General features: G+C 61.0%; 7 protein-coding genes across 7 annotated transcripts; 2 read left to right on the top strand and 5 right to left on the bottom strand.

Annotated features, from left to right (window-relative positions):
• Nucleotides 1–255: 255 nt before the first annotated feature.
• On the bottom strand, nt 256–2,955 carry priB_19 (Protein priB). The gene is made up of 15 exons (XM_062768297.1): nt 2,804–2,955; nt 2,740–2,764; nt 2,613–2,664; nt 2,497–2,563; nt 2,017–2,459; nt 1,933–1,981; nt 1,852–1,898; nt 1,490–1,812; nt 1,354–1,452; nt 1,244–1,314; nt 1,072–1,205; nt 788–1,035; nt 489–746; nt 397–449; nt 256–360 (listed from the first exon to the last, which is right to left on the bottom strand). The coding sequence occupies exons 1-15, from the start codon at nt 2,884–2,886 to the stop codon at nt 309–311; spliced, it is 2,004 nt and encodes a 667-aa protein (XP_062624281.1). The 5' UTR covers nt 2,887–2,955; the 3' UTR covers nt 256–308.
• A 413-nt stretch (nt 2,956–3,368) lies between these two features.
• Nucleotides 3,369–5,210, top strand: LAC12_19 (Lactose permease; the record flags this gene model as incomplete). Its single annotated transcript, XM_062768298.1, has 7 exons — nt 3,369–3,452; nt 3,491–3,560; nt 3,599–3,882; nt 3,917–3,989; nt 4,025–4,065; nt 4,111–4,474; nt 4,513–5,210. The coding sequence occupies 7 exons, from the start codon at nt 3,369–3,371 to the stop codon at nt 5,208–5,210; spliced, it is 1,614 nt and encodes a 537-aa protein (XP_062624282.1).
• Nucleotides 4,850–8,246, bottom strand: SPCC1494.01_2 (UPF0676 protein; the record flags this gene model as incomplete). The annotated part of the gene is made up of 5 exons (XM_062768299.1): nt 4,850–5,466; nt 5,503–5,796; nt 5,830–6,034; nt 6,069–6,492; nt 6,659–8,246. The coding sequence occupies 5 exons, from the start codon at nt 8,244–8,246 to the stop codon at nt 5,323–5,325; spliced, it is 2,655 nt and encodes an 884-aa protein (XP_062624283.1). The 3' UTR covers nt 4,850–5,322.
• Nucleotides 8,247–8,854: 608 nt separating this feature from the next.
• On the bottom strand, nt 8,855–11,743 carry aphA_2 (Acid phosphatase; the record flags this gene model as incomplete). Its single annotated transcript, XM_062768300.1, has 2 exons — nt 10,938–11,743; nt 8,855–10,899 (listed from the first exon to the last, which is right to left on the bottom strand). Exons 1-2 carry the CDS (start codon nt 11,602–11,604, stop codon nt 8,855–8,857), a joined length of 2,712 nt encoding a protein of 903 aa, XP_062624284.1. The 5' UTR covers nt 11,605–11,743.
• Nucleotides 11,744–12,639: 896 nt separating this feature from the next.
• Nucleotides 12,640–14,316, bottom strand: LOC62_02G001803 (uncharacterized protein; the record flags this gene model as incomplete). The annotated part of the gene is made up of 5 exons (XM_062768301.1): nt 12,640–13,054; nt 13,091–13,725; nt 13,800–14,004; nt 14,040–14,229; nt 14,263–14,316. 5 exons carry the CDS (start codon nt 14,314–14,316, stop codon nt 12,750–12,752), a joined length of 1,389 nt encoding a protein of 462 aa, XP_062624285.1. The 3' UTR covers nt 12,640–12,749.
• A 393-nt stretch (nt 14,317–14,709) lies between these two features.
• priB_20 (Protein priB) lies at nt 14,710–17,206 on the bottom strand (the record flags this gene model as incomplete). Its single annotated transcript, XM_062768302.1, has 6 exons — nt 14,710–15,145; nt 15,183–16,563; nt 16,621–16,658; nt 16,694–16,719; nt 16,761–16,847; nt 17,198–17,206. 6 exons carry the CDS (start codon nt 17,204–17,206, stop codon nt 14,710–14,712), a joined length of 1,977 nt encoding a protein of 658 aa, XP_062624286.1.
• An 80-nt stretch (nt 17,207–17,286) lies between these two features.
• PUT4_1 (Proline-specific permease) lies at nt 17,287–19,233 on the top strand (the record flags this gene model as incomplete). The annotated part of the gene is made up of 6 exons (XM_062768303.1): nt 17,287–17,563; nt 17,604–17,736; nt 17,781–17,893; nt 17,929–18,666; nt 18,702–18,880; nt 18,929–19,233. 6 exons carry the CDS (start codon nt 17,287–17,289, stop codon nt 19,151–19,153), a joined length of 1,665 nt encoding a protein of 554 aa, XP_062624287.1. The 3' UTR covers nt 19,154–19,233.
• Between the last annotated feature and the right edge of the window lie 334 nt (nt 19,234–19,567).

The following is a 19,567-nucleotide window of genomic DNA, read 5'->3' on the forward strand; positions in this document are numbered from 1 at the left end:
AGGTGGCCCCACGTGAGGTTGCGGGGTGTTCGGGCCGAGAGACACACTCTGTCGCGCTGTCGTCAGCGACGTCGCCCACCGTTGTCAATAGCATCGAGCCGGTGACCCCGTGGAACGCATCGCGGGCCCCGTGTTGGTACCTCGTCGAGCCGAGCGAGTCTCGATACCACCTCCCCCGTCCTCCCCCAAACGAGGAGGCGAACCCGAAGCAAGGCCGACATACCAGCCGCTTTCGGCACGAATCATTAAGATCATCAGAACTACAACGAGTACATGTACACATCCACGCACACCCGTCGCCCGGGGCCCTATCCAAACATGTCACGAGTCGGGAAAACGTCTCCAATCGGCATCGGGGATCTGGGGTCAGCCGCGCCGGCGGGTATTGTGGCTCACCTCTGGCTGGCAAAGTCGTCTCCCACCTGATTCCACATTCCAATGAGCTCGCTCTGGGGGTCGGTCAGCTCAGCCGCGGGGCACGTACTCACCAGGCCGAGCGATTCGAAAAACTGAATATCGGCGCCTAACGACGCGTCGGCAATCGCCTGGGTCACGGGCAGCTCGGGGATCTGGTCGGTCGCCTGCCCCTCTGTGCCAAGCACGCTGAGCACACGCCGAATGAATCGCGAGACGTAGTCGAGCGCAGACTTGCCGTCCGCGCTCGTGACTTTGGCATGTGATACCAGCATGCGGTGGAGTATGGTGAGGATGTACGACTGCTGCGAGTGGGTCGCGACGGCAAACACCTGGGATGAGAGTCAGCCGTCGTCATTGAGGTCCAACTCACCTTGCGACAGAACACCACCAGCGCCGACGACTTGACGATGGCCGAGTCCTGCATGATCTCGAGCATGCCGTTGTTGGCCAGCTGGTCAATCACGTCGATGATGTTTGAGGACACATGCAGGCAGTCGTCGAGGCGGAGAAGGTCGTGAGGAGCCCGGTCGTAACGGTATCGCTTGAGCATGAACTTGAAGTCGAGCACCGACCAGAGCACGGCGAGCTCGTGCTCATAGTTGAAGCCCGGAGGGAGGGCTGGAGGGTCAGCCATGCACAAGTCAACACACGTACCGTTCTTGTTGAACCACTTGTTTTCGAACGCGTCCAGTTGCCGCGCGAGGGTCTCGGTCGCGTGCTCAAGGTACTCGGGGTTGGCATTCTTCATCTCGCACAGCTCGACCCAGTGGTCGTCGAGCTGGCAGAATCTGGCAGGTCAGCAGGCCGCCAGAAGCACTCGACCCACTGAATGCTACATGCAATGTGCATGTCTACTGTATGACCGAGGTGCAGGTGTTCGCGGGCCCAGATCTCGGGCTGAATGTAGTGTCAGAATGAGCTGGACCGTCGGCTCACATCTCGAAACTGGTTCAGCTTGATGGTCGTTGGCAGCCCATGCAGGTGTGACTGTCCCCTGTCGAACGAGAACATGGCCAGCCACGTTCGTTCCGCATTCTGGTGATCAGCCAAGGTCATCAATGCCTGCACCCACCAGTAGGTCCCTTGCCTCGTCGTCGTTCTCTGGCAATGGCTCTGTCCTGGGGATATGCCAGAACATGCTGTACGCAATGCGAAGCGCCATCCCAACCTTAAACCACCCACTCGTGTCTTCAGGCTCCTTGAAGTACGTGTGGATGAGCAATGCTTGGATGACACCAGCATCAAAGGCCCCAGTCTGGATGGCCCGGTCGAGCAACGTCCGCGCATGAGATATCAAAACGGGGTGCAGGTCACTGCGGAAGAACTTGGACGCGGTAGCCACAACGGCTGACAGCAGCACGGTGGACGTTGTGCGCAGAAAGTTGAGTGTGTGCACTGTGGCGTGAGCGTCGTGACGCGTAGGAGGAGCCTTACGCTGTGGATCAAGAATGGCGATCAAGGGGTTCAGGCGATCATGGAATCTCACGTCAGCTGAATCCCAGCCTTCCTACTCACTGCTGCACAAGATAATTCGCCTCGACCTCACTGAGAGCGCGGAGGGACACTGGCATCAGCTCGGTACAAGTGTTGGGCACGCACCAGGGTCATCCCTGTCGCTCCCCTCGTTCAACTCCTCTTCCACCATGCGGCGGGGGGCCTCTCGCTGCGGCCGGCCCGGCGCGTTGGCCCACAGCGAAGCCACAGGCGGTGCCTGCTCGCGGTCGTTGGGGTCCAAGTACTCTGACATCCGGAGGATGCGCGTGCGGCTTCGTGACACGGACGGCGACGCGCCGGGAACGGCAGGGGATACCGTCGTCGCCGGCGACTCGGACGACGGGAAGCCGCGCGAGCCAGCGCTCGACGGTCCTGCTACCTGGGCCGAGGGCCCGCTACGCTCCGGGGGCACCGTGATCGCTGCGGGGCCCATGGAGGCCATGGGTGGCTGCGGACGATGGAGCGGCTCGCTTCGAGCGTCCGATTGCCGTGGCTGGGTAGCCGACAGCTGGGTAGTGACGACGGGCGCGCGGGCCGCGACTGCTCTCCTGGCCAGTCAGCGGGACGATTCACATGTACACTCACAGCGCGTTGGGCGGACGACCTTTGCGCTTGATCACCGGCGGGTCATGGCAATCAAGCCCGCATCGACCTGGACGTTAGACTGAGGGCGGCGGCGGCGTTGCTGCGCCGGAACTCACTACATCGCGTGCACGGCAGAGTCTCGCTCCCAGGAGGGCGCACACATCGGACCTAGTCTGTAAGCAGCTGGTCGGCCCAGTAGAGCCCCGGTCGCCCACCGGCCCGTGTCGACGCCTCGTCGCTCACCTTGATGGCCCGGCACTCCTTGCAGCTGGTGGCTTGCTCAGCTCAATCCGCGGCGCCGACTCACGCAAGCTTGGCGCGGCCCCGAGCGCCGTCGCCGCTAGCACTGTCTTCCAATGAAGCCGATGATAACCGTCCTACCGGTGGCATATTAGTGTGAGGGGCACCGGTGCGAGAGGGTTTGAGCGCGAGAGGTGAATGGAGCAAAGTTAAGTGGACAGACTATGCCAATGGCCAAAGCAAACCAAACAAGTGCAAGCGTGGATGGAATGGATGGAATGGGCCGGGACGATTAGTGGGGGCCGAGGGGACAAAGGCTTGGTGAGGTTGCCGAACTGACGTGCCGGCCGGTGGCCGAGTAAACATCCCCATTGGCCAGTCGGGGAACCTCGAAGCAAGATCCATCAACAGACACCGGCATGTCAATTGTTCGTGTTCGGTGACATTGTTGTTGCGTTCACCGCATATCCACCGGCAATGGGACCCCGATGAGACCCCGATACCCCACGGTGCACCTCATCGCCCGTGCCGATGCGCGACATGGAGGACTGCGCCGCGATGCTGCGACACTGACATAAATAGGCCCTGCTGCCTCGGAGGAGGGAGGATCAGATCACCACCAACTGGCGACAATGGGCAGCCCTCCCGACTCTTACACCCCCACCGACGAGAAGCTCGCCGACTTCAAGGTCGACGTCTCGCACCATGACAACGAGGTAGGCTGCCGAGTGGTGGCGCCGCCGCTCACCACCAGCATGACATTCGTCACATCATGGAGACGTCCGACATCCCGCGTTGGAGCAAGTCGAGCATCCAACTATACGGTGAGGCAGGTGGTGGTACCCCTTGAGCTGACGCCCAGTCGCAATCTTCTGTGCATGCTGCTGTGCCTTTGCGAACGGCTACGACGGCTCGCTCATGACCGCCATCGAGGCCATGCCGCACTTCCAGAAGACCTTTGGTGTCGGCACCACTGGCCCGATCATCAGCGTGATCTTCTCCATGTACACCGTCGGCTCGATGCTCTTCGCCCCTGTGGGGGCTGTGGTTTCCGACCGCTACGGACGCCGTGTGTGCATGGCTGCTGGTGCGGCGACTGTCATTTTGGGCATGGTCGTCATGGCGCCGTCCAAGCACATTGCCCAAGTAAGTCTCAGTCAATGGCCCAGCTAACGCCCAGTTCATCGTTGGCAGGTTTATCCTCGGTGCAGGAATTGCCATGTGTGTGGTGGCTGCTCCTGCCTACAGCATGGGTAGGTGGAGCGCGGGGTGATCCACTGACGATGAGAAATCGCCCCTCCCCAGTGGCGTGGCCGTGCGACCGGTATCGTAAGTGTCGTGCTCGCCTCCGCCTTCCCGCTCTAACCCCCTAAGTACAATTGCGGCTGGTTTGGAGGCAGTATCCCCGCCTCGCTCATCTGCTTCGGCACAAACTACATCGACTCGAACATGTCGTGGCGCATCCCCGTCATCCTGCAGGCCGCGCTCGCGCTCCTCGTCATCATTTTGGCGCCGTTTATCCCCGAGTCGCCGCGCTTCCTCATGGCACAGGGCCGCGAGGAGGAGGCACGCGAGTTCTTGATCAAGTACCACGGCAACGGCAACCCCGACTCTGCGCTCGTCAACTTTGAGATCAAGGAAATGAAGGCGAGCATCGACTTGGACGGCATCGACAAGCGCTGGTGGGACTACCGCCCCCTGTTCCTCAGCCGCGGCGGCCGTTGGCGTATGTCGCAGGGTGAGTCACGCTGCCACTCGCTCTCACTGACACCCCAGTCCTCATGATCTCCATCTTTGGCCAGTTCTCAGGCAACGGCCTGGGCTACTTCAACACGGTCATCTTCTCCAACATTGGCGTCAAGTCTGTGCCCCAGCAGCTGGGTTACAATGTCCTGAACCAGGCCATTTCGGCGACATGTGCCCTCACTGCTGCGACGCTCACCGACCGTATGCCACGTCGGTTCATCCTCCCGCTCGGCACGCTCCTGTGTGCCGTGTTCCTCGGCATCAACTCTGGTCTCTCGGCCGTGCTCGACAACCAGACTAAGAAGGACAGTGCCAACATTTCCAAGGCGGTCGGCCAGGGCGCCCTCGCCGCGTACTTCCTGTTCAACTGCATCTTCTCCTTCACCTACACGCCTCTCCAGGGTGTGGTGCCGGTCGAGTCACTGACTACGACAATGCGCGCAAAGGGCCTCGCTCTGTCCGGCTTCATGGTCTCGGGCATTGGCTTCATCAACCTCTTCGCCGGCCCCATCGGCCTCCACAACCTCGGCTACAAGTACATCTACGTGTTCGTCGGCTGGGACGTGTTCGAGGCCATCATGTGGTACTTCTTTGCTGTTGAGTCGTGCGGACGCACGCTCGAGGAGCTTGACTGGATCTATGAGCAGCCGAACCCGGTGCGCGCTTCCAAGGATGTCGCCGCGGGCCGCAAGAAGATTGTTGTGCAGGACGGTGGATTCACGGCCTAGGCCAGTGCCCATTACCAAGGTTGTTGATACGAAACAGTAGGAAGAGAGACTTGTCGCAGGCAGTTGGAATGGCTCGGAATGCATCTTGTGAAGCGGGACACCTGCGTCCAACTCACGCAGCGGCCTTCAAGTGGGCAGGGACAAAGTGAACCTCGGTAGCCACCTGCTCAGCGTCGACCAGGCGAGCCCTCTCAGCAACAGCAGCAGACTGCATGCGGTTCCGGGCGAGCGCGTCGGCGATGAACTGGGCGCCAGTCTGGGGTGTCAGCCGGCCCCATCCCCAGGCACCCACAATAGCAGGGTACTTCTTCCCAGGGCCTTGGATGATCACGCCCCCACGCGCCTGGTTGAAGAACGCGATGCTGTACCTGTCCCCGCGCGGCTCATCTCCCACCGGCAGCCGCACACGATGATACGTGCTCTTGAGTCGATCGTCGGACCAGCGCATGAGCTGGTCGCCGATGTTGCACACGATGCGGTCGGACCGCGCCTCGACGGGCAGCCATGCCGCACCCATCCCGTAGTCGTCGACCACTACGCGGCCGGGGCATACTTCGAGCCCTCCTTCCCCGTCGCGTTGGAACAGCTGGACGTCAGCGAGACTCGGGGGATGACGCACCATTGTTAGGATGTCAAAGTCGGCATGGGCACCTGCACGCCAGAAGTTGGGACCAAAGGACTTGCCCTCGACACTGTGGTAGTGCAGAAGGCGGAGGACGTTCTGCGGGTCGCCCGCACCCTCCGTGTCAACTGTGCCGACAGTGAACGTGTCGAGGGACAGACCCAGACCCTCGGCAAAGCACTCCATGACCCGAACAGACAGCCTGGCGTCAGTCCTACCATTACCCCCAGACTCACTCCTGAACCTGGTGCATGAACTTGGTCGCGCGCGCCTGGAACCCGTCGACATCCTCATCGGCAGGCCATAGCCCTTCCATGCGCGCAAACTGGAGCTGCATGCTCTCCTTCTGGTCGGCGGTGCCGGTGCTCGGTCGCACCTGCGTATTCTTCTCCCAGCCGGCATTCTTGCCATTGAGTGCAGTTTTGGCCTTGACCTCGTCGTCGAGTGCAAAGAATGCGCGGGACAGCTCGAACGCAGCTGCGATGTCTTGCTGCGATATGCCGTGGTTGGACAGGGTGAAGAAGCCGACGTCGGTCGCGGCCGACATGAGCTCGGCCAAGATCACTTGGCGCCGCGCCTCAAAGTCATGCAGCGAGATGGTGGGGATGGACATGACGCGCGATGAGACATTGTCGAACAGATACACGCTCGAACCATATGCTGTTGCATGCATCACGATGAGTTCCGGCCTCACCGGCATCGTTACTATGGAATGTATAAAGATAAGCTATCAGTCTGGCATGATAAGGGTGGCGAGCTTCCCGCACCATTCATCACACCTCGGCGTGCTCCCTGCGCTGCCGGGGCGGCGTCTGCGCCGACCCACTCCCCTGCCTCTGCTCCTCCTCGGTCTGGTTACGCAGGAGGATCTCGAGCGCCTGGTCGACGCGCCCGTTGACGCTGTCCAGGACGACGCCGATCGAGTCCGAACTCGCGTCGGGGAACATGGCCGAGAGGTTTTCGATGGCCTGGGCGCGGACCTCGGGGTTGGGGGGGATGGGTGGGGCCTGCGGTGGCGATGCCTGGGACGGCGAGGGAGCTCCGCCCAACGGCGCGTACTTGCCCTTGTCGCTATCATTGCGACTCGTGAACGGCGGCGGTACAGACGCCCGCTTTGCGGCCTTGTCGTCCTTCTTCCACAGCTTCCACTTTGACCCCTCCTTCTTGTCCTTCTTCTCCCGGTTGGCGAGGTACGCGGAGACGTTCTTCCCGTTCTGGCCGTGACGAGGCAGGCTGCCGCGCAGTCGCTCCTCCTCGTACACGCTCACCAGCTGAGCGGCGGCAGGCACATTGCCGTAGGTCGAGTCGAGGACGCCTTCAAGCCACGACACCTTGATGTTGGGGAAGAAGCTCGAGAGCACGGCGAGACCATCCTCCTGCGGGCCAGGAGGGTTCATGGCGAGGTAGACGGCAGCGTTTTGGCTCGCACCGTCCTCGCTGATCCGCGGGCGCGTGGCGTCGACCATCTTCTCCTCCCTGATGGCCTTCTCAGCCTCCTCGACGTTGTTATCGTAACTCGCCAGGACGGTTGCCAGCGCGGCGCGGTCCATGTCGGGAAACTTGCCGGCGAGGATGCGGATGCCCTTTGCCGCACTGTTGTAGCTCGCCGCCGTGATCCCGCCCGGGGACGTGGGCTGGGTCGACTCGTGGAACCTCACCCGGGGCGAGGACGGGGACGATGGGCTCGAGGGCGTCGGCGATGTGGGTGACGCCGGCTGCCGAGCGTTGGCACGACTCGACGAGGAGGCGGCGTTCGACTTGTCGGGGTCATCAAAGGGCGACTTGGCAGTCGAGCTCGATCCTTGGCGCTCCCGCTCGAGCTTGATCAAGGCGTCGACCGCTTCCTCGCGGTGCGACTCGCCGACGCGGCGCAGAACATCCTCGATGGCAGTCACTGGCGTTTCGGGGAACATGGTCGCGAGGTCGGACAGCGTCGCCGAGGTCGTCTTGACGTGCAACTGCTGCTGGCGCGGCTGGATGAAGGCCCCGCCTGACGACCCGTTGACGCTCGGCGAAGCAGGTGTCAAGAGCACAGGCGACGTAGGGCTGTGGGCGGGCAGCCGGTCATGGAGCTCCTCCTCGTCGCTGTCGTCGTCGGGTAGCCTTGCATACTCGACGGGCTCGTACTCGTCGGGCGTGTCGTCGATGGGAGTGTCGATCAGCGCCTTGCCCTTGCCTTTGCCGCCAGGCTTGGTCAGCACGCCGCCGTCGTCGTTATAGGCCGAATCGAAGTGCTTGGCAGTGACATAGTCGGTCACCTCGGTTTCGACTCCGCTGGGAAGCTTGGGTGATGGCGGTTGCTGCCTCAATGTCATCGCTGGCCTCGGTGGCGACGAGAGCAATGCTGCAAAGTCCTTGGGAGCATCCTTGGGGAGGACTTGGATGCTGTGCCCATTTATATCCGGCAGGCTCATGTTGGAGCCGGTTCGAATGAGTGCCAAGGCTGCTGCGATATCGCTGTCTTGGCCGTCATCGCCGAAAGGGTTTATAGGGGGTAGCGCCGGCGGCAGCTTGAGCGTGGCTGCTGCGGGCGCCATTGCTGCGCACAAAGTCGAGATGGATGTTGTCTAAGCAAGACAAAGAATGAGTTGGAGCTGCCTGCTTACTCGTTCGTCACATGTGGGGCTTTGTCTTTTGTCCTGGTCGCTCGCTGCGCAAGGCACGCCGCTGGGCACGAGTGGGTGCTCCGGCGCTGTCGAGCAGCAGCAACAGCAGGCAGCAGCCGGTGAAACTGAAGGAGAGCCGGTCAGCGTCAGTGCCAGATTGAGCTGGGCCCAAGGTCAGCGGGTCGCCTGGAATAACGGCATCCTCAACCCAAACCCCTGCGAGGCACGCACCAAGCAGCAAACAGCAACAGCACGCCATGGCGACAGCTCGGCGACGGGTGTGCAAGTTGGACTGAGCCAACGTCGTGGCATAAACATACGGAGGGAGGGGGAGATAGATACCAAAGATGAGTGTCCACAGTTCAAAGAATGAGCAAACGCGAAGTATGAAGAAGTATTAAGAGGCATCACCACCGCTAGTTGTTGAGGTTGCAGCTGCTCGAGCCGCCGCCGTTACCGCCCCCGGAGGAGCTGCCGGTGCCGCCGTTGCCCCCACTGCCCCCATTGCCGCCGGAGCCACCAGCACCTCCGTTGCCGCCGGAGCCACCCTGGCCACCCTGGCCACCGTTGCCTCCGTTGTTGCCAGAGCCACCGTTACCTCCATTGCCGCCAGACCCGCCATTGTTGCTGCTGCCCGAGCCGTTGGAGCCACCGCCGTTGGAGCCACCGCCGTTGGAGCCACCGCCGTTGGAGCCACCGCCGTTGGAGCCAGACCCGTTGGAGCCAGAGCCGTTGTTGCCCGAGCCGCCGTTGCCGCCGTTTCCACCAGCACCGCCGTTGCCACCAGTGTCGCCACCAGTGTTGCCACCGGTGTTGCCGCCAGTGTTGCCGCCAGTGTTGCCCGAGCCGTTGCCACCGTTGCCTCCCTGGCCGCCGTTACCCCCGTTGCCGCCAGAGTTGCCGTTGCCGCCGTTTCCACCCTGGCCACCGCTGCCGCCGTTGCCGCCAGTGGAGCCGTTGCCGCCAGTGGAGCCGTTGCCGCCGGCACCGCCGTTACCGCCCTGGCCGCCGTTGCCACCAGTGCTGCCGTTACCGCCGTTGCCACCGTTGCCACCGTTGCCACCGTTGCCACCGTTGCCACCGTTGCCACCGTTTCCACCGTTACCGCCGCCGATGGGGCTAGTGTTGTTGCCACTGCCACCAGGGGCAGTCGAGTTGCCGGGGGTGGTGCCGTTGAGCGGGCTGGTCGAGTTGCCAGGAACAGTCGTGTTACCACCCGAGGTCGAGTTACCGGGAAGGGTGGTGTTGCCGGGAAGAGTCGAGTTGCCTGGCGTGGTGGTGTTGCCAGGAGGAGTGGCAATAGGGTCCTTGACCCAGTTGACATAGTCGCCAATCTTGCCGTCGGTGCCGTGGACATACTCCCACGAGGCATACGTGGCGTTGATGATGGAGAGCTTGCCGAAACCGTAGTTGATCTGGTCGAGGACGTTGGTGATGGGGAGGTAGGAGCTCTGAGGAAGAGTAGCGTGGGACTCGGTGTTACCCGCGCCGCCGTTGATGAGGTGGGTCATCGAGACACCGGGGTTGGTCTTGTACGTGTTGTTGTTGATAACCGAGGGAGAGTCAATGGCACCCTGGGCAGTGAGGGGGAAGAGACGCTCGTAGTAGTGGATGTGGCCAGAGATGTAGATGTCGACGCCGTACTGGAGGAAGAGGTCCTGGAAAGCGTTGCGCATGTGAGACTGGTATCCACCGCTGGTCGACGACCACATCGGGCGGTGAGACTGGGCGATGATCCAAGGGGTCTTGGTGCGGTCGATGGAGGCAAGGTCCTTCTTGAGCCACTGGTACTGCTCGTAGGCAGTGTTGTCCTGCCACGTGTTGTTGGCAATAAAACCGAACGGACCAGCATTGGTGATGCCGGTCTCAGTGTCGAGAGGGTGGGTCTCGTTGCCGTGGAGCTCGGAGATGAAAGGGGCCGAAGGCGACTGGTAGTAGTCGGTCTCGCCGTCAAACGAGATGAAATGGGCAAGACCGTAGTCAAACGAGTACCACATGTTGCCAACGCCACCCGAAACGTCACCGGGCATGGAGAAACGGTTCTGGAAGGCGGTAAAGTTGCGCTGCGTCTCGGGGCAGGTGTAGTAGTTGAGGTGGTCCGAGTCCTCGGTGGTACCGATGGGCTTGCCGTCAATGAGGTAGGCCTGGAGCTGGTGGGCGACAGTGTCACCCTCGGCGCACGCGGCCTCGTGGTTTCCAGGCATGACCATGTAAGGGACCTTCTTGGTGATGTCGTTCATCCACTGCTGCCACAGGTCCCAGTTGACCTCGTAAATAGCGGAGATGTCACCGCCGAGGGGACCACCATCGTTCGGGCTCTCACCCTCAGGGAGAGGAACGAGGTAGTCTGGGTTGTCGGGCTTGCCATCAGGGGTGTTGAGAGTCGACGAGCTGCCGTTGGTGCAGACGTTGGTGTAGACGTTGCAGGGGTTGACACCGTGGTACCACTGGTCGGCGTACGCTTCCGCGTCAGCAACTGCCATAGTCGGGCAGACTTACAGATGTCACCTCCGTGCCACACGAACGTCGTGTCACTTGAGATGGCGTCGAGCATCTGAAGGTGGGTGCCCTTGGCGTTGGTGTAACCCATGTCGGCAATAACGGCGACAGTGAACTCGGTTTCATCACCAGCAGCCAGAGCCGTGGTGAACGAGAGGACCTCGGAGGGGGTGGTGCCGTTGCCACCAGGGATCTGGTAGAAGTAGGTCTGGCCCGGCTGGAGCCCCTTGATCTGGACCTCGTGGAAGAACTGCGAGCACTGCGTGACTGGCATCATGGAGCAGGGCGGGGTGCGGTCGTACGTGTGGGTGTAACCCGAGGCGGTGTTGGACAGCTTCCTGGGGGTAGAACCCCACTTGACCTGCGGGTTCGAGCCAATGCCAAAGGGCGTCTGAAAGTGGATGTTGATACCGCCGGGGAAGTAGGCCGACGAGATGACATTGATGTTGTTGCTTGGCTCGGAGCCAGCAGCAGGCTCGACGGCAGGGTGCTCGTACAGACGGGGGAAGCCCTTGCCGTTGTCGATGGCGGTCGGGTTGACCGGGTCGCCCACGGGGACAGCAGGGCCCTTGTACGGGTACATGGTGTCCACCGTGCGCTTGACGGACGGCGCCGCCGAAGCGAGGAGAGGAAGGAGCGTGGCGAGGGCCACGAGATGGGCCACCATTATTATTTTGGGTTAAACGAGTGTGAGGGTTGGCTGACCATGAAAGAGGGCCCGAGGGCATTTCTTTAAGTAGTTGTCGCAGTCTTCATCCTGTGCCCACATTGTCGGAAGCCAGTCTCCCCTCGTCCAACGACAGAGCAGTAGTTGGGCAGGGGCATAATCGCGCATGCAGACGCCTCCTCCGCCCAACGACGCGTCCGACAACCATTCCCGCCGAGGCGCGACGCGTCGCAGCCAATCCTCTCAGCTCCATGAGGAAGCATGGACCCGGGTGGCGCTGCGGTGTTCTCCAAGGCACCTGTTAGAACACTGAAGTTATCTGGAATCGCTGCGTCAGCTGTGGAAGGATGCCTGGTTGGCGCCGGCCGGGCGTTGGTTCCAAGTTTGCCGATGCCGCGATACCGGTCGAGAACGTGCGTTAGACTCGTCCGACGCGATGGGAATGACGCCAGAAGTCAGCGACGCGTCGCGATGTTGTCGAATGAGTGGAGTAGCAAGTGTCACGTTGGAAACATGTCGCCCTTGTCGCGCCTGGAATAGCACCGGAGGCTACATCGGTGTCAGTGGCGTCGTGCCAAGCGTTGCGCACGGCAACCCGGAGGGGCTACGGCACATGGGGAGGGAGGCCACTGTTATCGCTTCTATCGCTTCATGGTCAGCGGCGCCGACTGCATCTAATCATAGAGACAGGCGGTGACTGGGCACGCACGTTTCGGCTATGAGTGCTGCGTCAGACCAGGGTGCCAGGGAGGGTGGCGGAGGAGGACCTATCGGAAGTCGGTCGTCGGCGCCGAGCCGCGGGGCGGTGGGACACATATATGTATGACACCGACTGGCTGAGCATCACAGGTCGGGTCAGCTGATGTCGGACACCGACACGGTCTCTAGCATTGCATCCGTGTTAGGGCTGAGCGGAGAAACGACTGCGGTGGCGGCGACGCGCGCCGGCGTTTGATGATGGACCCTTGTCAGTCTTGACACGTCTTGGGGCAGACAGTGCGCGTGCATCACAACGCTCTGGCTTCAAAAGCAATGGTTCGCGACTACAGTTCTACCCTGCCAGGAGAGGCTGCATGAACACAGATCCCCATCCATTCTTCTTGCTTCTTCAGACTCTACTTGACGGTCACCTGAGATGAAGCGGTCTACAAATTCGCCACTTCTTCGGAAACCGTGCCGTCAAAGTACTTGAGTGTGACACCGCGCTTCTCATAGTCGAGCGGGTGGACAGCCTCAGCTCTGGCCCGCTCCATCCTGTGCTCAGTCAAAGCGAAAGAACGTGGAATAGCGTCGTCCCACTGTCCGGTTCGGAGCTGGTTGACCAGTCCGCGCGTGATGTTGACGAGCTGGGCCATGCCGTGCCCGGAGTAACCAGCTGAAATGAAGACACCGGGCCTTCCAGGCACCGCGCCTACAAAGGGACGCAGGTCGGCAGAATGGCAGATGACGCCTGCAGTGTCAGCGGCAGCTGCGAGAAGTCACCCACCAGACCAGTGGTGGACGAGCCCCTCTCCGGCGCTCTCCTTGCCCCAGTTCACAAAGTGGTCGCGGCACCAGCTGTCCAGCCAGGCACCTACCCCTGGTGTGATGATGCTATCGTCTTCGACGTTGAAGACGTGCTCCGTCTCGTCGATGATCGGGTAAGGTCCAAAGATGAGGCCCGAATTCGGTGTTTGGATTAGGTACGGGCCCTCACGGACAGTGTAGGTGGTGGAAAGCGACTCCGGTCCCGAGTACGAGGCGGTCGGGACGACTCGGCACGCCTGTGCTAGCCTTGGGACCAGCAAATCCTGCGTCTCGGGGAGTAGGTGCCGCGTGTACGCGTTCGTCGCTACGATGACTTGGCGCGCAGTGACGATGCCTCGGGGTCCACAGTCGACGGACACGAGCCCGTTCGCAAGGTTGGTGATTCCGGAGGCTGGAGCCCAGGAGAAGAACTGGACGTTGGCGGCCTTTGACTCGAGTGCGAGGCGAAGTAGGGCCGTCACACCCCTGTGTGGGTGCCAGCTGCCGCTGGGTACAAGGTTACACGCGACGGCGTCGTTGATACGGGACACCCGCTTAGCCTCGGCAGGGTCCATGATGACTGTCCAATCGAGTTTACGGTGCTTGTACTTGGGGCTGTTGGCGATCAGTTTCTGCAACAGCTGGAAGTTGCGCAAGTTGTCGGCCGCGCTCTCGAGAGTGTTGACCACCTTGCATCGGTGTCCACGCCAAAAGTCGACCTCGAGTCCCTCGTTTTTGACAATGCGCTCGACCAGATCCAGGTATCCTGCTCGAAGAAGATGATGTCGAGGACCTGCTCGGCGTTGAGGCCACCACCGCCCTTCTCCAGAGGTGCCATGAGGATAGGGAATATGGCCCATGCCCGGGGGGCAACATGGCCGCCGTTGCGCCCAGCTGTCTATCAGACACCTTCTGACCGGGGGACTTACAGGCGCAGGAGGCTGCGTCCTTGGCGTCGAGGAGGACAATGGATTTACCCACCCCTCCGGCGCCGGCGCGGGAGAGTTGGTACCCGAGGGCGGCACCTGTCGCGCCAGCTCCGATGATCACATAGTCTACCACTTCTGTGGGCAGGCTGGCTTCGCGTCCGTGACTCCAGAGAGATGTGGGGCCGCGGTTCTCCAGTCAGCTAGTTCCATTGGTGACACCTACAGTCTCTTGCCAGTGCGAGACGGTCGAGGTGAAGGGCTGGGGAAAGGCTGGCATGTCAGATGATTCTGGGGAGCAGCTCACTATCTCACGCCGTGCTTATATGGGGCAGGGCGAGCAATGGAGGCCCGGAAGTGGGCGACAGATTGCTGACACTGAAAGGACCGTCGATGACCTGGTGACCCGACTTGGCACTCCGATCTGGCCGCCGAGTGGAGGCCCCACAGCGGTAGTTGGGCTCCGGCATGCTGCCCTCGAGGTGCACTGGTTTAGCCGACAGGACCGATGTAGTCCTGTTCGCTCTCGGATCACTCTCTGTAACCGCAGGGTCGCGTCGTACACAATGTTGGGGATGCCAGAAGGGGCAGATGGATGAAGGAGGCACGCGGCGAAGCCAGGCAATCTCCGTTCATACAACTGTGCGTCGTGTACAGTACAACACTCATCACTCTATGATGTAGAAGTCCAAACTATGGGGTTGGAAGTTGGCTCGGCAGCGTAGGCCAAGTTGTCCCACAGGCCAAATTCCGTGGGATTTAGGAAGGAGAAGATGTCGCTGCCAAAGGCCGGGAGGGATGCGAGAGGGTCGGCCGAGCTCTCGACTCCCATGTCACCCATGACATCTGCGGGTCCAAACGACGCGTCGTCCGCACAGGTGCCACTATTTCCTCCAAGTCGGGTGGCTGCGAGCCGCTTGACAACGCTGAGCAGACGACCCCCCATCACCTTTGTGATGCTCGCCACGTTGGCGTGCAGCTTGACGTGCAGAAGCTTGTCGGCAAGCGCCGCGATGACCCCCATGAGGAACACATCCTCATTTCCGGACTGAGGTGCCATCTTGATAATGCGCAGGGTGCAGATGGCAGTGTAACCCAAGCGATACAGCCTGTTGTGTCAGCAAAGACATATTCATTACGACCCACCTGTAACTGTAAAGGCTTGTGATGTTCAGGACCGGATCAGTGCCTGCAATGACTGGCAGAGCGATCTTCATCAGCTCGAGAGCGCAGAAGTGGCACGCGTCCCGGCTCGCAAGCAGGTTGGTCGAGGTCCACCCATGCGCGAGGCCATTCTCGAACGACGCCATAAGGAGGATGAACCGGAACGCCCACATGTCATACAACGCCCGTTGTCGATTCGCCTCGCTCATGATAGGAAACCACCTTGTCCGCCAAACATCAAGCTCATCGTCCACAGCTGTGAGATAGCCTTCAAAGTTGAAGGTGGGGCTCGAGAACGCGCTAGAGGTGGTTGCCATCTGGATCCGGCTGAGGACCCCCATGAGGTCAAGGCAGGCGGCCAGCATCGCGTCCGTTCCTCCAACGAGGGGGCTGGAGCACCACTCGACGAGGCACGTCGGCTCGCACCACGCGTCTTCTCGGATGAGGGAATTGCGGCCACGGATGTAGGCGGATGCGCGGTCCCACTCCTTGAGGTGCAGCCAGGTCCGCTCGACATTGCGTGCCAGGCGATCAGGGCCAGCATTGTGGAGTGAGGAGGGTGCCAGCGCCCATGCGGGAGGCGGGGAGACGTCGAGCCGCAGCTCTATGGCAATGGCGATAGCTCGTGCAGCAAGCGGCCATGCGCGGTTGAGCTTGCGCCCGCTTAGCCACCCCACGAACATCGATAGCGCTTGGGATATCTCGATGGACTGAAGGCACAATTTGTCGACTTGCGCGAGGAGGTGCTCGAGGTGCGCTTCGAGCCTCGTAACGAGCGAGTTGGCATGGTCAGACACTGGGAGGCACTGGGCAGACACTAGCATCACGACCGTCGTCAGTGTCGCAGACTGTGAGCGCATGTAGGCCAGGCTGTGGATGTCAAAGTCCAGGACACCGATGACGACGTGGATCCGTGTCCAGTAGACCTCGAGCAGGTCCTTGGCGTCGGCTTCAGTCACGAGCCCAATTGAAATGGCATCATACTCTGGCACATTGTCGAGTCTCGGGGAGTCGATGCTTCCATACACCACCTCGTCGCAAGGCTGAGATGGGTATGACTCGATTGGCTTGAAGAGGTGCTCGAGTCCGTCCTCGAGCACGCCCAGGCCGCGAAATGGGTCCGGATCGAGGGTACGAGCGACACTCCTGAACTCGTCGAGGAATGTGGAGCGGTCGAGGTTGGCATGCCGCGTGATGGGCGGCTCGAGGTGGGGGACCGAGGGCGGCTGCTGCTCGTTGGCGACGCGGGCGAGCACGCTCAGCATGTTGAACGACGCAGATGCCGATGCCGCCGTCGAGCCGCCAACCCGGGCCACGGTCGACTCGGCACCCTCAGAATTGGCAGGAGACGTCGTTGACAGGTCTGGCGCCGGTCTCGGCGTCTCACTAAGGTGCACGGTCGCCACACGGGTCCCCCCACCCCTTGAAGATGTGGGGGAGATTGCCGCGTTGGAGCGGCTGACGATGTCAGCAGTGCCAGCACCACGACGCACTTCTTGGATCCTAGCCTCCGTCCAAACTGAGATGTGAGCGCTATCTCAGACGGGGAGTCCGACCTACTCTCCGGGGCACGACCTCGCACTCGATACCAAGGGCGGCGCAGCGGTTACAGGTCTCGTTGCCGCCGTCGTCTCGGTGGCATTTCGACTGGGCGGATGTCAGGCGTGCCGAGGAGGTTCAGATACCCACCTTGAGCAGCCGGCAAGCCGTGCACGCCGTGAACGGAGACATGGGTACAGTCACAATGCGGAGTAAAACGCGGGGGAAATCTGTGCTCCGCCATGTAGCAGTCCTCTAAGTACTCACCGGGGTCCACTCCGAATGGAGGTCAGCTGACACGGAGGTGCCCCGGACCGAGGAAGTGAGCCGCCCCAAGCCACAGTATCACTCCGGTTTTTGGTCCGATCTGGCCTCCGAGTCGCCAATGGAAGCCGAGCCCACACGATAACCGGCACGATACCTCGGTCTGCTCAACTTGGCCACACCGATACACATACCTCGACCATGGGTAGGCAGAGAGACACGAGGGAGATAAATAGGTTTGGGGCCCTACCCCGGACTCGGCTTCTTCCCCCCACACGACAACATGACTGACAAGGACCCCAAGAGGATCGAAACTAAAGTGGATGTTGAGGCCGCCGCGCCCTCTCTCAAGGATGTCCCCATCGACCCGGACCGTTTCTTCCGCGACTCCGACGACAGCACTGGCACCGTACGAGGTCTCAAAGCTCGTCATCTCCAACTTATCGCCATTGGCGCCGCTGTTGGCACTGGCCTATTCATCGGCTCCTCGCGCAGTCTCATCTACGCGGGTCCCATCGGCGCGTTTGTCGCGTATGCTCTCTACTCTGCCGTCATCTGGGGTGGGTGACGATCGGCATGCCGATAAACTGACTATACCAGACCTATGCCTTGGCGTCGGCGAGATGGCGGCATTCCTGCCTGTTCGCGGAGGGTACATCAACTGGGCGAGCATGTACCTCGACCCGGCGGTGTCCTTTGCCATTGGCTGGAACCAGTTCTACGCAGCCACGATGTGAGTAGCTGTTGCATCAGATTACGCACACTGAGCACTTGCAGGTTCGGCTGTGCGGACATTGTCGCGGCAACGGGACTACTTGGATACTGGTGGCCTCACATCAACCCGGCAGTGTGGATCTCCATCGCCCTCGTCATCGTCATTGCCCTCAATGGTATGATCCGCGTCGGTGCTCTCACTGACACCCAGTATACCATGTCAAGTTCTTTGGCGAGGCCGAGTTCTACTTTGCCAGCCTCAAGGTGATCCTCATCCTCATGATGATCTTCATGGCGTTTATCGTCATGCTCGGCGGTAACCCAAAGCACGACCGGATCGGCTTCCGCTACTGGAAGAAGCCAGGCGTATGGGCAGAGTACCACTCGACTGGCGCCCTTGGTCGCTTCCTCGGATTCTGGCAAGTCTTCAAGATTGCAGCATTCTCCATCGGTGGTCCCGACACGGTGGCAATGTGCTCCGCCGAAGCAGTCCAGCCTCGCAGGTCGGTCCCTCGTGCCACCAAGTCCGTCGTACTCCGCCTGGCTGTGTTCTTCGGTCTCGGCATCTTGTCGATGGGTGTCCTCGTCCCATACAACGACCCGGTCTTGCTCGAAACAACGTCCACCGGTGTTGGCGCCGACGCATCCGCTTTCGTTGTCGGCATGAAGCGCGTGGGGATTCGCTACCTTCCGGACATCTTCAACTTCATGGTCCTCACATCGGCTTTGTCGTGCACCAATGGCTTTGCGTATATCGCAACTCGTGTCCTCCACTCCCTCGCAAGCCGAGGTGAGGCCCCCGCAATCTTTGCCCGCACAACCAAGCGCGGTGTGCCCATCTACGCCTTTGGTCTCGTCGTCGGCATCCTCTGCCTCAGCTATATGCAAGTCAGCACCAACTCGGCCAAGGTGTTTGGGTGGTTCATCAATCTCAGCAGTGTCGCCGCATGTGAGTCGAATGCACAGATGATCAACTGACATTAGTGATCAACAACTGCACACTCAGTTTCATGGCCATCCGCTTCAGGACCGGCCTCAAGGTCCAAGGCTACCCTAGCAACTTCCTCCCCTGGTCAACGAGGTTCACCGTGCCCTGGTGCTACTTCTCGTTCACCCTGTCACTCCTCATCATGCTCACCCAGGGCTGGACTGTGTTTGTCAAGGTCGGTCGTGGCGAGTGGGCTGTTGTTTGGCGCGCTGACATGGAGCAGGGAGGCTGGAATGTCCAAGAGTTCCTCAGCGCATACTTTGGCATCGCGCTCTTCGCTGTGCTGTTCACCGGTTGGAAGATCAAGCACAAGACCAAGATGGTCAAGCTCAAGGACATGGACTTTGACTCGCGGGTCGAGGAGTTTGACAAGCTCGACGAGTATTACCGGGAGAACCCGCCGACCTCGACCACCTGGTGGGGCCGTCTGCTCGATAAGCTGTTCTAGGATCGTGTGTCGGCGGGGGCGCAGGAGCGAAGATGTAGTGAAGTTGTACGCGTCGAGAATGCAAGTGATGCTGGGCAACATTGACTCTCTGATGCGCCAATGAGTCGCATATTTGGCCCGACGAGGCCATGCGCCTCAACGACGGCCGAGCAGGGCTAGGCTCCGCCTATTGTAGCGTCTGGGAGGGTGTGCAAACAGGGGTTCAATCTGGTAGCGTGGAGGATGGGATTGAATGCAAGGAGGGGAAAGAACGGAAACGTCTCATCCGTGGCTAGTTTTCGTATGAATCGGTCTACCTCTGCGTGCCTCTGCATTGGTGGAACTCGCCGCAGCGATAAACGACGTTCCAGGGCTCACTCGGCCGAGCCGGCAATACGAACAGCATCATCTCGGCTCGAGGACACGGCGTCGGAG

Source organism: Vanrija pseudolonga, chromosome 2 (assembly GCF_020906515.1).
Source record: "Vanrija pseudolonga chromosome 2, complete sequence".
Lineage (NCBI taxonomy): Eukaryota > Fungi > Basidiomycota > Tremellomycetes > Trichosporonales > Trichosporonaceae > Vanrija > Vanrija pseudolonga.